This window comes from Pistacia vera, unplaced genomic scaffold (genome assembly GCF_008641045.1).
Source record: "Pistacia vera cultivar Batoury unplaced genomic scaffold, PisVer_v2 Contig146, whole genome shotgun sequence".
In the NCBI taxonomy this organism is placed as follows: domain Eukaryota; kingdom Viridiplantae; phylum Streptophyta; class Magnoliopsida; order Sapindales; family Anacardiaceae; genus Pistacia; species Pistacia vera.
The window spans coordinates 808,770-828,104 of record NW_022195532.1 but is presented as its reverse complement, the minus strand read 5'-3'; the positions used below and the strand labels follow the sequence as shown (position 1 = coordinate 828,104).

General features: G+C 39.4%; 1 protein-coding gene across 1 annotated transcript; it reads right to left on the bottom strand.

Annotated features, from left to right (window-relative positions):
- Positions 1-10,600: 10,600 nt before the first annotated feature.
- On the bottom strand, positions 10,601-12,167 carry LOC116123918 (probable xyloglucan galactosyltransferase GT14). Its single transcript, XM_031409656.1, has one exon. The coding sequence runs from the start codon at positions 12,071-12,073 to the stop codon at positions 10,640-10,642; it is 1,434 nt and encodes a 477-aa protein (XP_031265516.1). The 5' UTR covers positions 12,074-12,167; the 3' UTR covers positions 10,601-10,639.
- Positions 12,168-19,335: the final 7,168 nt, after the last annotated feature.

The window sequence follows — 19,335 nt, the reverse complement described above, 5'->3', positions numbered from 1 at the left end:
AAAGTTCAAAAAAATCTCACTCGACCTTACCCAAGAAGCGGAAGGTCGACAGAATGCCGAGGCTGAGATTGAGCAACTGAGGCTTCAAATCAAGGAGCTGAACTAGACCATTACTAATCAAGCTTGGGAGACGTCAGTCTTCCTTGTGCAAAAGTTGTGTGAAGCTCACTCTTCGGTCGACTTCTCCTTTCTTCCACAGGCTTATCAGAAAGAAGTCGACAGGATGAGGACCGAAGCTTAGGGAATGGCTTATGTGATACGTGTACTTGGATGATTCCGAGCCTGATGATGAGGGTCAGGAGGAAGCTAAGGAAGCTGAGGAAGGCGAGGAAAATGTTGGCCTTAAGCAGGAGGTCGAGGATCGGGCTCCTCTAGCCACACTTTCTCCCATTGTTGTTGACCTTCCTTCGGGCGAGGCTCCAAAAGATATCCTAACTCTTACCCCTAAAGAGGCTGCCATGACTCCTGCTGTCGAGGAACCATCTGTTCTAGTTGGCGATGAGCCTCATGATCCTCCAGCTGCTTAGATGAATTTCTCCCTTTCTTTTTTTTTTTTTTTTTTTTTTTTGTATCTTTTCAATTTTCTTAGTTAAGTTTGTAACCAAACTTTATAATCAATGAAAGATATTTTTTGCATTTATCTTGTCGAGCAATTTTTACTTTTGTAGAGTTGTTTTGATCGTCTTTATTAGAATTGTCATGAAAAAATCGAATTTGCTCCAAGTTATGCGTAGCTCGCTTCTTGAGGAACTTTTCGAATATACTCGAGGAAATCTTAGGCGACAACTCTGACTTTGGACTTATTGTCCGTCTCAAGTTTTGGCCACTGACTTATGACCGATTTCTTTCAATGTGTTTTACTTGGATTTTTCCAAGTATAACTTCGTCGATTCGAGAAATTTCACCCTTAATGAGTTGGATTTTGGCATGGCTTATTGAGCTAAGTTGCCTTTTTCCGAACTCTTGCTCTAAGTTTTTGAATTCAATCATGTAGGTTGCAATTTTTAAAGCAATAGATGATGAATGATAACCAATAAGTAAATAAAAAAGAAAATGTTGAACAACATAAAGTTTATGAATAAGACATCTATTTATTGATAGAATCTTTTGGCCATGAACAACCTTACAATGAATATTTGAGAAAGAACAAAACATGATAGGAACCCAAGCTATTTATTGGTAATACTTTCGCAGATGCTTGATGTTCCAAGCTCACAATATAGCTTTGCCATTGAGGCTTTCTAGGTGGAAGGTTCCTGGTGCGAGCTTTTTGGAGATCCTGAATGAACCTTTCCATTTGTGCCCAAGTGCCCCTAAGTTCGGGTTTTGTGTACCTTGGACGACATTTCTGAAAACTAGGTCACCCACTTCAAAGTCCCTTTTCTTGACATTGGCATTGAAGTATAATCTGGCTCACTATTGATACGAGGTGAGCCTTAGTTGAGACTTGTCTCGATGTTCTTCGATTAGGTCTAGCCTTAGGCGAAGAAGGTCTTCATTTATTTCTTTGTTGAAAACTTCCCTCCAGAACGAACTAATCCCCACGTCAACTAGGGTCATTTCTTCACACCCATATGGTAAAGAGAATGGGGTTTCTCCTATCAAACTTCTGGCTGTCGTTCAGTAAGACCACAAGGCATCAGGCAATTTTTAGCCAATCTTCCCTTTAGGGCGTCGAGCTTCTTCTTAATGGCGTGCTTGTTTACTTTGTTCATGGCCTCTACTTGACTGTTAGCTTGAGGCTAATAAATAGCAACGAAGCTCTTCTTAATACCCAACTGTTTGCAGAAAGATCTAAAGTCCCCATTGTTGAACGTTTTTCCGTTGTCGATTATTATTGTGTGGGGGATTTCAAATCTACAAATGATGTTTTTGTAGATGAAATCTTTCAGCTTGTTTGACGTGATGGTGGCTAAAGGCTCAGTTTCTGCCCATTTAGTAAAGTAGTCCATAGCAACCACTACGAACTTAACACCCCATTTTCCTTGAGCAATCAGATCGGTGCCCCAAATTGCAAACGACCAAGGGCTTGTCAAAGTAGTTAACTCTTGGGGTGGAGGTTGCGAAACATCTGCGAATCTCTGGCATTTGTTGCATCTATGCACATAGTCTGCTGCATCGTAAAAAACTGTTGGCCAATAATAACCTTGACGAAGCACTTTGTATGCTAGAGATCTACCCCTTACTTGGTTCCCATATATGCCTTCGTGGATCTCTCTGAGAAAATAGTCTGCGTCTTTATGGTCAACACACCGCAAGAGCGGTGAATTATACCTATGCTTGTACAGTTTTTCATTGATGAGCGTGTATCGAGCTGATTTTGCTCAGAGTGTTATGGCTTCATTTCTTCCTTTAGGCATTGTTCCATCGCGTAGGGAGGCAATTGTTGCATCCATCCAGTTGTATCTCTGCCTTGTTACTAAGACTGGTTCTTGTGGAACGAGGATGCTTGGACTTGGGAGGAATTTGACTGGTATTGAATTAGTCTTCTCTCGGCTCATTGCAGAAGCTAGACGAGCTAGAGCATCGGCCACTAAATTCCTCTCCCTTATGATCTAAAGAATAAAGAAGGATTTGAATTGCTTAATCTCAGATTTCACTTGTCGGAGATAGGATGTCATTCTGTCCTTCTTTGCCTGATATTCCTCGGTAATTTGATGGACTATGAGTTGGGACGTTATAACTCTTAATGGACTCTGCCCCCAATTCCTTGGTGAGCAATGTCTCGTACTCAGCCTCGTTGTTAGAGGCAGCGAACCCAAATCTGGCTGCGGCTCTGATCGGGTTTCCTTTAGGACTTTCGAGCAAAAGCCTAGCTCCTGCCCACTTCTTATTTGAGGACCCATCTACATAGAGAGTCCACTGCCATAGATCGTCAAACTTTGGCTTTTACTATCTGTTTTCTTCCAGGGTGCTTGCCCCTGGCAGGCTTACTTCTCCTTTTGGCTTATAGGAGAACTCTGAAATGAAGTTCCCCAAAACCTGACCTTTTATTGTTGTTCTTGGGATGTACTTGATATCGTGCTAACTCATTTCCATTGTCCATTGGATCATTCTGCCCACTGCCCCGGACTTCCGCATTATCTTCTTGAACGAAAAGTTTTTCAGTACGTGTATAAAGTGCGCCTGAAAATAAGGTCGTAACTTCTGGGCGGTGATAACAAGTGCATAGGCGAGCTTCTCTATCTTGGGGTATCTTGTCTTTGCCTCGAGCAACCTCTTGCTCACATAATATATTGGCCACTACACTGCCCCTTCTTCACGTACCAAAGCCACGCTAATCGCAAACTTTGATACCGACAAATATAACAATAGTGGCTCGCCCTAGACGGGCTTTGATAACAAAGGAGGTTGTCTTAGATGTTTTTTCAATTCCTAGAAAGCTTTCTTATACTCCTCTATCCACTTAAAACCCTTCTTCCCTTTCAGAGTCTCAAAAAATGGTAAGCACCTGTCTGTGGCTCGGGAAACAAATCTGCTAAGTGCAGCCATACGCCATGTCAAGTTTTGTACCTACCTTATGCTGGTCAGGCTCTTCATGTCCAGGAGGGCTTGAATCTTCTCTGGGTTGGCTTCGACACCTCGCTGATTTACTAGGAATCCTAAAAACTTTCCCAAGCTTACTCTAAAAGCACACTTCAAAGGATTGACTTTCATTATGTACTTTCTGAGGGTGTCAAACATTTCCCCCAGGTGCTCAATGTGGCTTTCAATGATCTTTGATTTGACAAGCATGTTGTCAATGTACACCTCCATTGTCTTGCCGACTTGTTCAGCAAACATCTTGTTCACCAAATGCTAGTAAGTCACCCAACATTCTTCAGACCAAACGACATAACCCTGTAATAATAAATACCTTGGTCAATAATAAATAAGGTGTTTTCTTCATCGGGCTGATACATCGAGATTTGATTATATCCCAAGTATGTATCCATGAAGTTGAGTAATGCATTCCCAGCTGTCACATCTACTAACTGGTCGATCCGAGGTAGTGGACAACTGTCTTTGGGACAAGCTTTATTTAAATTTGTGAAGTCGATGCAAGTCTGCCACTTGCCATTCAACGTTTTCACCAAGACTAGGTTGGCGAGCTAGTCTAGGTACTTTACTTCGCTGATGAAGTTGATGTTTAAGAGTTTGTCAAATTCATCTTTGAGTTGTTGAGCTGTTGGGTTGATATTCAATCTGTGGCACATTACCTTAGGGTTGATCCCCACCATATCCGCATGACCCATACAAATACATCTAGGTTTTTTTTTAGAAACCCAACTAGACTGCCGGCCATTTCTTTGCTCAGACTGTTGCCGATCTTCAATATGCGAGTTGGGTCCTCCTCGCTGATAGATATCTCTCGCAACTCTTATGTTGGCCTTGTAGTGAGCTATTCCCTATGGATGAAGGATATATGGTGTCCTCGAGAGGTCCGGGGTGTGGCTCGGACTCTGCAATGACCATGGTTCTCGAGAGCGGCCATTTTAGTATAGCATTTATGGCCTGATTGTAACATTCTGAAGATTCTTTTCTACAGCTTTTGATCGTCGTGACCCTGCCTGGAGTCAGAAACCTCATTGCTTGGCAGCGCACTGAAGTGACTGCACTTAGATTATCCAGGATCAATCTTCCGAGGATGACATTGTATATGGTCAGGTAGTCCACCACTAAGAATTCTACCATCACCGTCCTGATTTTGGGTTGTGCCCCTAGAGTCACAATAGGTTGATTGTTCCCTAAGGGACCAGGCTGTCTAGTCTTTCTCTATGAACCTCATTTCTCAGAAAACTCCCAAGAAAATGATGTTCGTTGTGCTTCCATTATCGACATCACCCTTAGCACTCTAGCGTTGCCGATCATGGCTACGATCACTATCGCATCGTGATTACGGTGAGGAGACTCTTCACACTCTTCCACTATGAACCCTATCACCTCGCTCACTTGTCTAGGTCGCTTGGCAGCTTCTGTTCACAACTCATTACTTGGGGGACCAAGTTTGTCCTAGCCTCTTGAGCATATTGCTTGGAAGAGCACCTTGAGCTCCCTGTGTTAGTAACTGACCGGATTCGCGCAACAGAAAAAGATTTAAAATGAATTGATCAATTACACGAACCAAGATCCAAGTACAGATTACAAAGTTTTCGTGCATAAACTAAAACGTAAAATAAAATGTGTAAAAACAAATCCATACAAGGATTTAGTTCATACCCACGTTTGGAGGCTCCTCTGAATATCTTTGAATTCACTCACAAACACTGTTCACCAACTACTATTCACCAAACTATTCATATTGTTCACCGACACTATTCATCAAATACTGTTCACTAATCGATCCAATGTAGGATCGCACTCACAGAAATCCACACGAAGATAATCCGAAGAACCAACAATTGTTTTGCTAGAACAATTGCTGGCTCAAGAATCAAGAATAATCAAAGAAAATAAAAATTTTCTTTTCCACTCAAAGAGTGAAAACGTAAACATGAGTGAGAGAGAGAGAGAGAGAGAGAGAGATAGGGTGGCTAGGGATTTTTTTTTAATGAAAAGTATTCTTTGTGTTTTGATTAAGTTGCATTTATATAGTGCAACTAATTAAAACTCTATTCCAATAAGGAATACCCATGGGCACCAACCCAAGCTTAGCCTTGCAACCAAACACCATGTAATTGGTATTTTAAATTAATTAATTATTATTATAATTAATATATATAATAATATATTAACATTTAATTAATAATAATAATTCATTTAAATATATGCATACATATATTTAAAAATAATCTTGCTAATTTAATTTTAATATTAAATTAAATACAGGCAACAACCTCAGCAAATTTAATTGCACTACGAGATTACCAAAATACCCTCTCGTCCTGAAAGACGAAAATACTCTTGTCACAAATTGATTCTTAAATTATCTTCTAAGGGTGTGACCTGTAGGCTTTTCATCATATCGGCAGTGTGTAGCATCGCGATTAACACCAATTAATCATCTCACTATACACAGACCAAGATTGGCCTCTAGCAAGGCATCATGGCCACCCGATAGCTTCGGATTCAACGAAATCGTAGCCTGTCAACGGTATGGTTATCATGCAATCAAATCCTTTCATCAACTGTTATCTCATTGAGACTATGGTACAGAAATAGTGTCAACCTCAGATATCCTCGACATGTTTGTATTCAGTTACTAGACCAATGACAAAAATATTAAATTGAATTGAGTAACAACTCAATCCCACTGTGGCCACAAATTTAGTGTCATTGTCATTTACTGAATTACCTATTGAGATAACTTCTCCCGTACCTAGGAGTGATAAATCCTTTGTCGATCCACTATAGTCTCGATCCACTTCTTAATGTAGTCAATCACTACCGTATTGATAGCTCTGAATAGAACTATGTTGGGCTAGTGTCAAACTCTACCAATTGGTGCACAAGGAGCTTCGGTGATCTCAAGTCTAAGGATCACATGCACCACCATCCGTTAGAGAATTTATTCCATAGACACTGGGGTTACCATCCATATTGAATTCTCTGTTGGGTTTTTCCAGTGAACTTGCCTCTAGCAAGCACCCATGCGTTGCACCAGGTTGTCGGCAAACAACCTTGACAAGTGAGATCAGTCACAACCTTTCGATAGGGTCATTCAACACTATGATAGCCTTACCGTATTATCTATGTCCTTGATTAGAATAATACTAGGACTACAGACGTTTCTAGAATGGCCAATATATGATCATAGGGTTCTCACTATCAAGATTTGAAACACTTGATACCCTCGTCACGGTTCTACCATCCTAAGGACATATATAATTACATACACAATAGAGAAGAATGTGCCTTTTATTGATAAATAAACATTTATTACAAAGTCAATTTTACAATAATTGATTGGCTCTAGGGCACATACTCTAACACCCTGCAACGTCGGGATCCCCCCCCCCCCCCCTGTAGATTATGCCTACTATGACATCATCATTAGCGTTGGCTAGGGCTTGCTAGATCTGGTTATTCTACTCGCCAGTATTTTCACAAGTTGGTGCCTCCTTAACAAATTCTTTTAGGTGGTCCTTTCATATTAGATCTTTGATGGCATCTTATAAAGCCCGACACTAATTGGTGTTGTACTTGATGTCCCGATGATATCGACAATATTTATGTTGATCTCTTTTACCTAGAGCCCCCCTCACTCTCTTTGGAGAGGGCAGTCTCTTAGCCTCACAGGAGACTTCATATATATGATCTATGTCTTGAGTGAGGGGAGAGTATTCTGCATATCGCAGGAAATATTGTCTGTCTCCGCGGTTATCTATTCTCTGTCTCTTTTCAGACCTGTTCAATTCCTCATCATTACGATCTTAGCCCCTCTGCTTGTCTGTTAGGCGATCTTGTCGCCTATCTGGAGCTCTTCTTAGCGAGCTTCTGGCTAGGGCGGTTAGCAAGCTTTCCACTCGCTGTTGTTTAGTAGTTATCTGGTAAAACTTTGCCAAGCTCACATGGTCTTCACTTTCGAGCTCTTTCCATAACTCTGTTTGCAGCCTGATACCTGTAATTAACAAAGTCCGGATTGACTCTTCAAGTGCATCCGCAACCTTTGCCTGCTCATTCTGAAACCTTGTCATATACCAGGTCAGTGTTTTGACTCTCTCCTAACGAATGTTGCTCAAGTAGCTGAACAACATTGTGAACTATCTCTTCGCTTGAAATTGCTGCAAGTACATCGAGTAGAATTGTTGCTAAGAACTGATGGAGTTCACCTTGAGTCTTTTGTACCACCTCTTGCCATCCCTTACCAATATGACCGCGAAGCAGCTACACTTTGCTAAGTCACAGACTTGGTGCAGCTCCATTAGGTCATTGAAAGTGTCGAGGTGGTCTCTGAGATCTCCTTTCCCATCGAACTTACTTTCTAACTTCCTAAATCCCTGGAGAAGCAAATCTTAGCGAACTTCCTCTGTGAGAGAGAGCTCATTGTTTCTTCTGCGGATTGTTTTGGCAGGCTTTTAGATCGTCAAACATTTTTTGTACCCGATCTAAGTCTTCGTTGTGAGGATTGCCTTGGCTGGCCCTATTCAACCTTACCCAAGCAAGTGAGTTCGCAAATCTGTTGCTTGTGAGCCCCCTCCATTATACACATTGATGCACGAGGTTGAGTCATGCTGGCTGGGATGGTAGGTGTTATCATGCTCATCAGGGCGTTGCTCGCGACGTTGGTTATAACCGGAATGTCAGTCATTTCCTAATTGGCACACATGACTCATCTTGCGGGCTTGCAAGGACTGAGCTTGTCTTGGGCATGGGTTAAAATCAGCAAGCTGACGCTAGGGACACCACCGAGTAGGTTGAGCATCTCGTGGGCGACTATTACCTTGATTTTCCCCTATTGGCTACTTTCCTGGTCGCCTCCCAAGATTAGTTTGCCCACAAGGCTCACACTCGTAGGCAGAGTGTACTTTATGACGTCGGGGATGTCGATCGCCCCTCAATGCCGATGAACCAGATTGGTCATTGACTAAATTCTGACTTGTCAGGGTGACATCAGTGAAGCATGGCTAGTCAAGGTTCTAGGCGGTTGGTTGCTGATTTCTCAGCTCAGCCACATTCTGTTGCATTGCCTATGCAACCATTGTTCTGATCATCTCCACCTATTAGCCGTTCTTGGGATTCGATGTCCCTACCCCTTGGTTATTTGCAGCCTACTGCCTGGGCGAGTTTGGTGTTCATCACCCAGCGATGTCTTGTTGCACCTCCTAGTGGGTGGTTTCCACGTTGTCGTGGCTTTCGGTAGTGGTTTTCGATCTTGTAAGCACCATTATGGGCCTAGAGTGATCGGGTCACTAGGATTGCTTGCCGAAAATTCTGAGATTTTGGCGAAGGCCCTCCTTCTAGCGCCAAAATGTTGAAGCAAAAATACACCAATTAGAGTGATCCGATTGACCCTAACGGGATCAGAACTGATGTGTGCGTGATTACGGGTAACCAGTAAAGAGTAAGTAATTAAAATGCAGTAAAGAAAATGACATAGGTGTTTTTAAAGTGGTTAAGCGAGAGGAACTCTTGAGCCTACATCCACTGTTCTTATATTTGTTGTGAGAGCTTACAATGATAGTCCTAGAATAATTTGCTAACCCCTTTCTCATCATTGGAGGGGGTTTGTATACAAAATTTAGACAAAGGAAAGAGCGAAAATAAAGGGATTACTATTAAGTTTGAAATACAACTCCGATATTCTCAAGATTGGGCATTGTGATTGCGCAAAGATTGCTATCAATCTAATCCCTTCCGAGATACTCGAGATCTGAAGTTATCTGTGAATCGGATGAACAACTACATGGTTTGGTCGCGACTAGCTTGTGCTAGGTCGAGCTATCACTTGACAAGCTTATGTTGGGTCAGATAATTGGTAGAGTCGAGCTGGTTTTTGTCGAGCTATAACCTCGCAATCCTCTGAGCTTAAAAAAAAAATCACACACAACAATGTACATAATAATATTTTAAACAATATATGGTTCCATTTGGTTAGTTATTTAGAATAGCATTCTATGCTAAATAGCATTTTTGGAAAATAGGATATGATTCTTAAAAGTTTTTTGTATATTTCTAAATAGCATTTATTTTAAATATTTAGATTATTTTTAACCCCTAGGTTTGTTAATTTAACTAAACACCCCCAATAATAAAATTTTATAAATTGACAAAAACACCCCTACCCACTCACATATTGTCATAGCTGGCCACCATGCGGGAAGGTGGTTGGAATCTACAGGAATCCACAAATCTGGTTGTCGTTGACGACCAGACAGGCCAAGATATCTGGCCGTCAACGATCGCCAACCAACGACCAAGATATGGTCGTCGTCAATAGCCAGATCTAGTTGTCAACGACCAAATCTTTGGCCGTGGATCTGGCCGTTTTTAGTTGGTCATGTGTCATTCCGACAGATTTCAGCCACCTTCCAGCAATGGTGGCCAGTTGCCGGCAATATGTGGGTGGATGAAAGTGTTTTTATTAATTTTAAAACTTTTATTGAGAAAGTAATTGTTAATATTTTGAATTGAATACAATTAGATTGAATTTTGAATAATATTCAAACAAATACATTTTTTGGTTCTTAGGATAGAATAGTAGAAAAGTAGTGTGTCAATCGCTCTTTGTTAGGTACATATATAAATCGCTATTGATAATCTCAGCTATTTTAAAAATTAATTTGTTAATTAAGACAGACAACTTGTTTATATATTTATTTATAGTTGATTGTTTTATAGGAGTAATAATTATTTTACGTGCCACAAGAAACCAAAACTAGTCGGTAACTAATAGCGTGAAGGAATATGCTTTGAAATTAGGTACCTATGGCTGCTGGTCAAATTAATATTTTTTTAATTGTTTGAAAAGTATATTAAAGAAGATGACCGATGTTAAATATTTAAAAATTTTATAAGAATTGTATTTTTGCTTCTGAATATTTTAATAGGCATGTTCCAACAGAACAAAATGAAAGCCACTCACATCAAGTTATCAAAAATAAATTAATTAATAAACATATCTTTGGATGCATACAATTCAATGAATTTCGTTTGTTCTTCTCGTTGTTTTCTTTCTGCAACTTCATTTTTTATCTGATAGCTTGAACTTCAACTTATTCTATTCAACCTTACGAATTGTCTCTATTCTCTCAAGAATTCCCTGCACTGCTAAATCAAATGCATCTTCAACTCTCTCTAATTTAGACTTTGAATCTGCATATATTATCCTTGGAATTAAATTTATAACTTCCTCTCTCATAGCTATTTCTTCTTCCTTTGAAACTTGAAGCAATCTCTCTTCAATCCTGAGTTTCTTATCCCTTAATAGTTTACCTGGTATAAATACAGAATACTTTGAATAATTCTTCGGTAAATGCCATGTGTATTGCGTATAAGCCGAACCCGGATCCAAAAAAACCGGAATACACCCGGCCAACATAGAATCGAATATCGATCTTCTCGTCAGTGAATCTCCAGGAGGCTGTATGCAGAATACTGAGCTTTCAAACACCTTCATAACATTAACCGGGTCGTCGCAATTGTTGGCGCCATCACTACAATCCAGAAACTTACACGACTTACTTGAAGTTTTGCATTGGTCGATAACATTAGCCCGGATAGAACCTTTATGTCTGGATCGTGGGGCGCCGGCAAAAGAGAACAAATACTCTCGCTTCTGCCATCTCATTCTATCCTGCCATTGAGACACTTCACTGTCTTTTGAAGGATGAAAATATGTTGGGTATGGTATTGCGAAGTCGTTGTTCCAAGAGCTTGATTCGATTGAAATCATTGAAATGTTCTCAGATTCAGGCAAAAATCTGAACTTGCTACCCCAATCAGAGTTACTGTCCGATTGTCTCCTGAAATCGCGAGAAATCCTTCCGGCAACTAAGAAATGGTCTCTACCCCACATTTTTTTCCATTCAGGTTTTTCTGCCAGCCATTTGACGAGAGCAAGACCAGATGAATCTCTCACTGATGCTTTAAACCCCCAAAGATATCGCCTAAGATCTAGACCAGCATAGAATGGTACAAAAATCGCTGATGCAATTGATGAATCATTCGTTAAGCATTCATACTTCTTCATCCTATTATGGAATATTACTTCTAACAAGAATTGGTTAGTGGAAAACCAGCTTGTGTTTGATAAAACCCCATAAGAATTTTCAATTTGAGGACCGAAACCGAAGTTCTCTGTGGATTGACACATATCAAACTTATCAGTTTTTCTGGTAAGCAGATGACAGTTCTTGAGAACTTCGTCGTTGAATTGAGCGGGGAGATCATGAAGGTAAATATATCGACCTAGACACAAATCTACCTCGGATTTTGGATTGAGATTTTGTTCGAAATCAACTTGTTTAGTAATTACATCAATTCTGCTTTCTACATAAGCATTATCAGTTCTGCTTTCTACATGAACATTCACATGGTTGGTGCTGATTGTAGATGAATAATCAATACTAAGGAACAAGAGGAATAAAATATTGGCGGATAGAAATACGAACCAGAGTAGAATGCGATAGTTTCCAGCGAATGGTTTCTCCATTTGCCGGTGATGCAGCACAGAATGAGAGGAGCTTCAGAAACTTTTTGTATTGGAAAAGAAGACAAAGGATACAAAAATGGGGGAGAGACAGACAGAGTTGCCAATGCCAACTCGAAAAATGTATTAACAATCGTAAATAGTCATGACTGGAGGCTCGGACGGCTGACGCAGTCACCAAACGAGTTAATTCACATTTTCAAACCTGAGGTTTGGAGAACGTATGGTTTGGTTTATTAAAATTTGAAAACATCATTATAGTCCCTATCAAACTATTATAACTAAAGAATTAGACTGTGCTAATGTTTTGAATTGAAGTGTCTATCATTACCCCAATTGTCTTATCACGAAGAATAATTATAAAATAAAAAATTTGAACCGTAGAGATTGATATAATAAAATTACAATTAAATAATTTGAATGGAAATTTATAAACAATTAAAAGAAGTTTCAAGACTAAAATTATAGATTTAAAATAAAAATCTCTAAATTAAAAAACAAATCTAAAAAATATTCTTATATCAAATTTATTTTATAATTCTGTTGTCCTTTATTGTTTTCTTTTTGTTAATTATATTTTATTTTATAAGTTTATAAATTAAATTTTTTTTTTATTTTTTTTATTTTTTAATTCATAAAAAGTGTAAAATGACAACTATACCTTCATATTGTTTAATTTTTTCTAATTGCAATAGTAGGGTTGTCAATTTCCAGGCAATAATACTATGCTTACTCACGAACTTACTAACTATCTTACTAACCTTTGTAAATATAAGGCATAGTACGAGTACCATAAGCATAGTACGTTTACCATATTTAATTTTAACAAAGGTGAGTAAAGTGGTTAGTAAGTTTGTGAGTAAGCATAGCATTACTCATTTCTAGGTATGGGGATGACTAGTGGTTTCTCCGTCCCTACCTCCAAAGACCAAGTGTAATCCCTAAACCTATCCTAATCCCCGAAATTTTAGGGCAAGGGATAGGGGCGGGTAAACCTGTATGAACGAGGCAAAATTCGTTCCTGTGCTCATACTCTATAAATTCCAACAGATTTTTCGTCATTTTAGAAAGAAATGAAAACAAATAAGTTAATAATAATTATAATATTATTAACAAGTGTATTGGATTTTTATTGAGAAATCTTTGAACTAACTGTCGGTCATGGTAACGTGAAGGAAAAAAAACAACGATTTTAAACTTTGTTATTAGAAACCAACATTATTTAAATTAAAAAAAACCACCATGTATATTAAACAATTAATCAATATATTTATAACTATAATAAAACATTTCTATAATGATACTTTATATATAAATAAACTCTATAAAGTTATAAAAAATTCTAATCCCAATTTGGGATAGTTATAAATAAGAATAAACTTCACATTGTAATAAGTTATAATTTTTCTAATTCCCATCTTAAGGAAAGTTGCCTCCACATAATAATAATTATCTATATATTACCAAAAAAAAAAAAAAATGTTATGTTACATTAAAGGTTTAAGATAAAAAAAAATATTTATCTAAGGTTATTTGAGACAATGATTTATACTTTAGAGTTGTTATAACATCTTTTACCTTGCTAGTAATAACTAGCATGGACACTCTTATTGAAGTCAAACTATCAGGTAATGGAATTGAAATAATGCTTCAATGAGGAACCAAAAAAAATTATAATAATTTATTATAATCAATCAAAAAAATCAAATGATATATTATACATACATAACATATATATTATGTATTAACATATGATTATAGATAATAACATATTATTTATAATGTATAACATATATATGTTATATACATTATACATATATATCATATCTAATGTATAATGTCTAATTTATAACTTTTGTTTCATAGCATTAATATATTGTGTGTGTGTGTGTGTGTGTGTGTGTGTGTGTGTCTATATATATATATTATGTATTACAAATATTTATAATGATTTATTATATGTAATCTAGTTTTATTTATTACTTATTTGTATAAATTGTTCTTGTATAATTTAGGGCTTCATTGATTGATTTTCAACTATTAAAAAAATTTAATATAGGATCAAATGGTTAAAATTAGGTCGGGTTGGGGCAAGACCAATCTCGTCCCCGAGCTGTCTTCGAATTCAGGGATTGATTTTCTGCCCGGGCCCGGCCCAAACCCCAAATAATTTGGGAAAACTCCGCCCCACTCAGGGTGGGTCAGGATGGGTCCCTGCGGGGCGGGTATTATGCCCATCCCTAACTGCATTTATAGTTTCATTAATTAAATTTATCTTTATTGGTTTTAAGACACGGTCTTCTATCAGTTTCAAGAGTAGGTAATTGAAATTCTAATACTACTAAAATATGAATTGAAGTCCTAATACTGTACTACTAAAACATGAATTATAAAATAAGAAATCAAAACAATATTTTTTATAACTACACCTCCATTATGTTATAACCTCTTCATAGTAATAAAATTAGTTGGTCCTATCATTATAACCATAGAGAGGTTTTATTGTATTTTCATCCAATTTTTATGTACAAAAGAAGAAAAACTTATTTTACTGGACCAAATAAACTTTCTCCAAACCTAAGGACGAAAATGTAATTAAGCGAACCACACCAACTCTTGGTACAGCAATACATTTTGGACGAGCAATTAGCAATAGTTTAATTGCCCAATAAAATATTTATTAATTATCGATTTGATTTTAAAGCCTTCAAGAAAAGTCAAAGGATATAATCACATGATAAAGGTTCTTTCTTTGAGTCTTTCGTTTGGGTTTCCAAATAGCATGATGTCCCACCACGACTGTTTAATTAGTTTTATTAATTTGGGCTTTCATTTTCATAATTTCTTGCATAATAATCTCTTTCTTTCAACAGGTATTATTTCCATATAAAAGAAGATATGTTTACCATTAGATGAGATTAAAAAAAAAAAGTTTCGATTGGAAAGAAAAGAAAGACGGAACTTTCATCATTTAATTATCGTAGTTTTTAATATCTGATTAAACGATAAAAAAATCGAGGTTTTTAAGATAATATAAATTTTGTTACCATTAAATTTTAGGTTTTAAAATAAACAACAGGAGGTTAATTCACTAAATATTCATTAACTTATAATAGTATATGTTATGCCTAAAAATCAGGGCTAACGTGGACTCTCGTCAGCAAAAGCCAAACAGAATTCAAGGAGGCTTTGTGCCGTCCAGACGTTGTCATGTCGCGCAATGACAGAAGAGGTATGGTTCTTGTCAGTGCAGCAGGTGAATGTCATGCTTGCGAGTGGCTAGGGATCGTCCACCTGCCCAAACCTTATGCAATTTGAGGATATCTCTCGTGCAAGCAACCAATGGGATGCAAAGAAGGACTTCTACGACACCTATACACTTGCAGACTTGCAATCATTACTTTGAATTTTCCCACTATAAATAGAGAGCTCTTCTCTCATTTACGGGATTGGCTTATCTTAGTCTAAAACAGTATACTCTCTCTCTCTCTCTCTCTCTCTCTCTCTCTCTCTCTTTCTCTCTCTCTCTCTCTCTCTCTCTCTCTCTCTCTCTCTCTCTCTCTCTCTCTCTCTCTCTCTCTCTCTCTCTCTATATATATATATATATATATATATATATATATTCTCTCCAGATTGTAACTCAGCTCGCTACATGTGACCTGATTGTAATCATCTATTAATACAATCACAGTGGATGTAGGATTTGCTTTTGAGCATCCAAAGTACTTTAAAAACCGTCTTTCATCTACTTTCTTGCTACACATTTTCGTATCACGTGTAACTTTTAAGCTCGCTTAGCATTTTGCATGTGCGAGTCGTTGGTGTCAAAATCAAGCATCAATAGTTTGGTGCTAGAAGAAGGGTCTGATTTAGTATCTGCTCTTCATCAAAAACCTTTGACTAAATGTCTTACCCATCAGCAAATGGCTCACGGCTTCGAAACTGAGCGAACCGACTTTGACAATGATAAAATCCCCCAGGTACATGATGACACTTATCCCGAAGTGCCGCCAGTCCAATAGAGTATCATGGCGGATATTTCTTCAAGCTCATGGCTCGACCCAACCATAATGAGTTACCTGAGAGGTTCAATAATACTCTCCAAATGATTAGCCAAAGGCTAGACCATTTGGATTAGGTCGTGCCACCAGAGTCCAATGAAGCAATGCCACCGCCAAAAAAGCCTGTAGGTTGCGTGAAAGCATGGAAAAAGGCAAAAGCCCGTACCGCGCATACTACAGTGCTCAAAATAGGGGAAAACAAGTGGTGAGTAGTGGATCGAAGGGCTCCGAGGGACCAGCAAACACTGGTCATGCAACGGGTAGAATACCCGTGGCATTATGACATAGTGACATGTCGCAACATGAGCCATCCCGCGCCACATCGCATGGGCACTCCCACAAAAGTGCAAGGCAAGGAGATTCCCAATATCGTCGAAATGATGACCTCGACCGTCATCATATGGGAAATCCCCGTCGTCCGCTGGTCAGTTCGGACCACTGGAAAAATTGGGAAAACTCCCCGAGTCATTCAATGCCTTCACATGGCTCTAGCCAGTGTGTGTCAAGGTTCGTTGGATCTTTCGATCGAGTTGAGGAAGAGCCCGATTTGTGGTCTTTCCTCAACCAGAACCATGAGGGTCGAACCCATGTTGCAGAAAGTGATCCTCAGGCAACTTCACTACCTCAGATTAATGAACTACAACGAGCTTTGGGTCAGCTTAAGGCTTAGCAGAATGGGCTTGGGAAGGTCGTAGAGGCTCTCCCTTTTTTCCAACAGTTTTAGCTGCTTCTCTCCCATTGAGATTCAGAATGCCCGACATGCAGGCATTCGATGGGAATTCAAATCCGCAGGATCACCTTTACGAGTTCAATGACCTCATGGAACTCCACCAAGTCTCCGACTTGGCCAACTGTCGCTGCTTCGTAGTAACCCTAACTGCCCATGCCAACCACTGGTTTAGGTCACTTCCCGCGGGATCAATCAGCTCATGGCATCAAATGAGCTCATCATTCCTGAGACATTTCTAAGCGAATAGGAAGTTCTCAATGTCGTTGAGCTACCTGAGCAACATACAGTAGGAGATGGATGAATCCCTCTAGTCTTACATAGATAGATTCCATAGGGAACTCCATAAGGTGGCTCATATTCTTGAAGAGTCCGTTTGGACTCTCATTATCTCGGGGGTTCGCCCACAGACAGATTCGTGGAAGGAACTACAATCCGAGGATGATGTTTCCCTCACTCGTTTTTACAACCTCACTGAGAAATACCTCCGAATTAAAAATTTCGTGCAGCTCTCAATCGCCATGACCTCGGTCCCTCGAGCAGTGCTCCTAACCAAGAGGAGAATAGTAGAAGGGCTAATCACAAATGGGCTAACGACGATCAACGGAAAGGAAAGAAGCAGCGATTTGAGTCCAATAAATCTTATGCCGTGGTTCCTCGTCGCGATCGTGATAAAAATCAATACACTCCTCTGAATGCCTCAGTGTCGGCCATTCTGGATAAGTCAGAAGAGGCCAGTCTGCTCGAAGAGCCATAGCCCATGAAGAATCCCCCCTTAGCTAGAAACAGCACAAAATTACTATCGCTATCATCGGGATAATGAGCATCATACCAATGAGTGTCGGGCTCTCAAGCAAGCAATCAAAGACCTCATCAAGCAGGGGCATTTCAAAAAGTATGTCAATGGTTTGACTCCCATTTGGGAAAATGATCAAGAGGAATAAGGGAAGAAGCATCGTGGTCGCAAGGGTCTCTACTGTGTAAGGATCATCTTTAAAGGACTGCACCTTATAGGGAATTCTCAAGGTGCCTAGGAGAGGTATGCTCAGGAAGCCTATCATGAGCCTGTGAGTGTAATGAGCACGGCACTGCGACCCGCTAAAGTTTGCCACAAAGAAGAGATCACCTTCTATGAGAAATAAGCGATGTGATTGCATCATCCCCATGAGGATGCACTCGTCATCACACCTGAAATAGGTCAGTGCGAAGTCCACAGAATGTTAGTAGACAATGGAAGTACTGTGAATATCCTGTTTCAGCAAGCTTTCGAGAAAATACAACTGGACGAGGTAGACCTGAAACCTGTCTCCATCCCTCTCTATGGTTTACCGAGGATCATCTGATTCCTAGGGGAACGATCTCACTCTCGGTCACGTTGGGTGAAACCAACGAAATGATCAAAATGACAGAATTTTTGGTGGTAGACTGTTCGTCCGCCTTCAACGGGATTTTGAGACGACCTCTACTAAGAAATTTCAAGGCAGTCACATCTCTCTACCATCTAAAAATTAAGTTCCCTACCCCAACGAGGATTGGGGAAGTAAACGGATCTCAATGCAAATCTCACGATTATTACATAAGAGCAATGCAGATGGCATGCAAGGGAAAATGAAGGCCAATAGGCATACCTGAGCAGGCAATGGCGATCAGCAAGATCGAGCCACAGCTGGGCCCAATAAAGGATAACATGGATCCTCGCATCTAAGAGTGCCCTCACAGTGGGCCAATTGAGGACTTATTTGAGGTGTCAAAAGATCAAAATGAGCCGACCCGAGTGTTGAGAATCGGGAGTAATCTAAACCCTCAACTTGCCAAAAACCTGACAAGCTTCCTCAAAGAGAATGTTGACGTTTTTACATGGACTCATGCTGACATGATCGGGATCAACCTGAATGTCATATGTTATGTACTAAACATTGACAGTGCGGTCAAGCCAGTTCGCTAGAAGAGAAGAGCAATGGACCCTGAACGATATGCTGCCTTGAAAATTGAGGTAGATAAGCTCCTTTTGAACGAGTCCATTTGAGAAGCGCTTTACCCGAGCTGGGTTGCAAATCCAGTCTTGGTAAAGAAGCCCAATGGCAAGTGGCGAACCTGTGTTGACTTCACCGACCTCAACAAAGCTTTTCCAAAGGAGAACTTTCCCTTGCCAAGGATCGACCAACTCGTCAATGCCATCTCTAAGCACGAGTTGTTGAGTTTTATGGATGCCTACTCGGGATATAATCAGATCCTGATGTATGTGCCAGATAAAGAGCACACCTCGTTTGTTACAGATCGAGGATTGTATTGTTACAAGGTCATGCCCTGCACCCTAAACAACACTGGGGCAACTTACAAGCGGCTGGTTAATCGTATGTTTTCTAAGCAGATCGAAAAGTCGATAGAAGTCTATGTTGATGACATACTGGTCAAGTCGCATGTCGCTTCAGATCATGAAACGTATCTCGCTATGATGTTTGACGTACTCTGAAGAT

Coding starts and splice junctions, on each gene's coding strand:
- LOC116123918 (XM_031409656.1), bottom strand. CDS start 12,073: ATGGAGAAACCATTCGCTGGAAACTATCGCATTCTACTCTGGTTCGTA.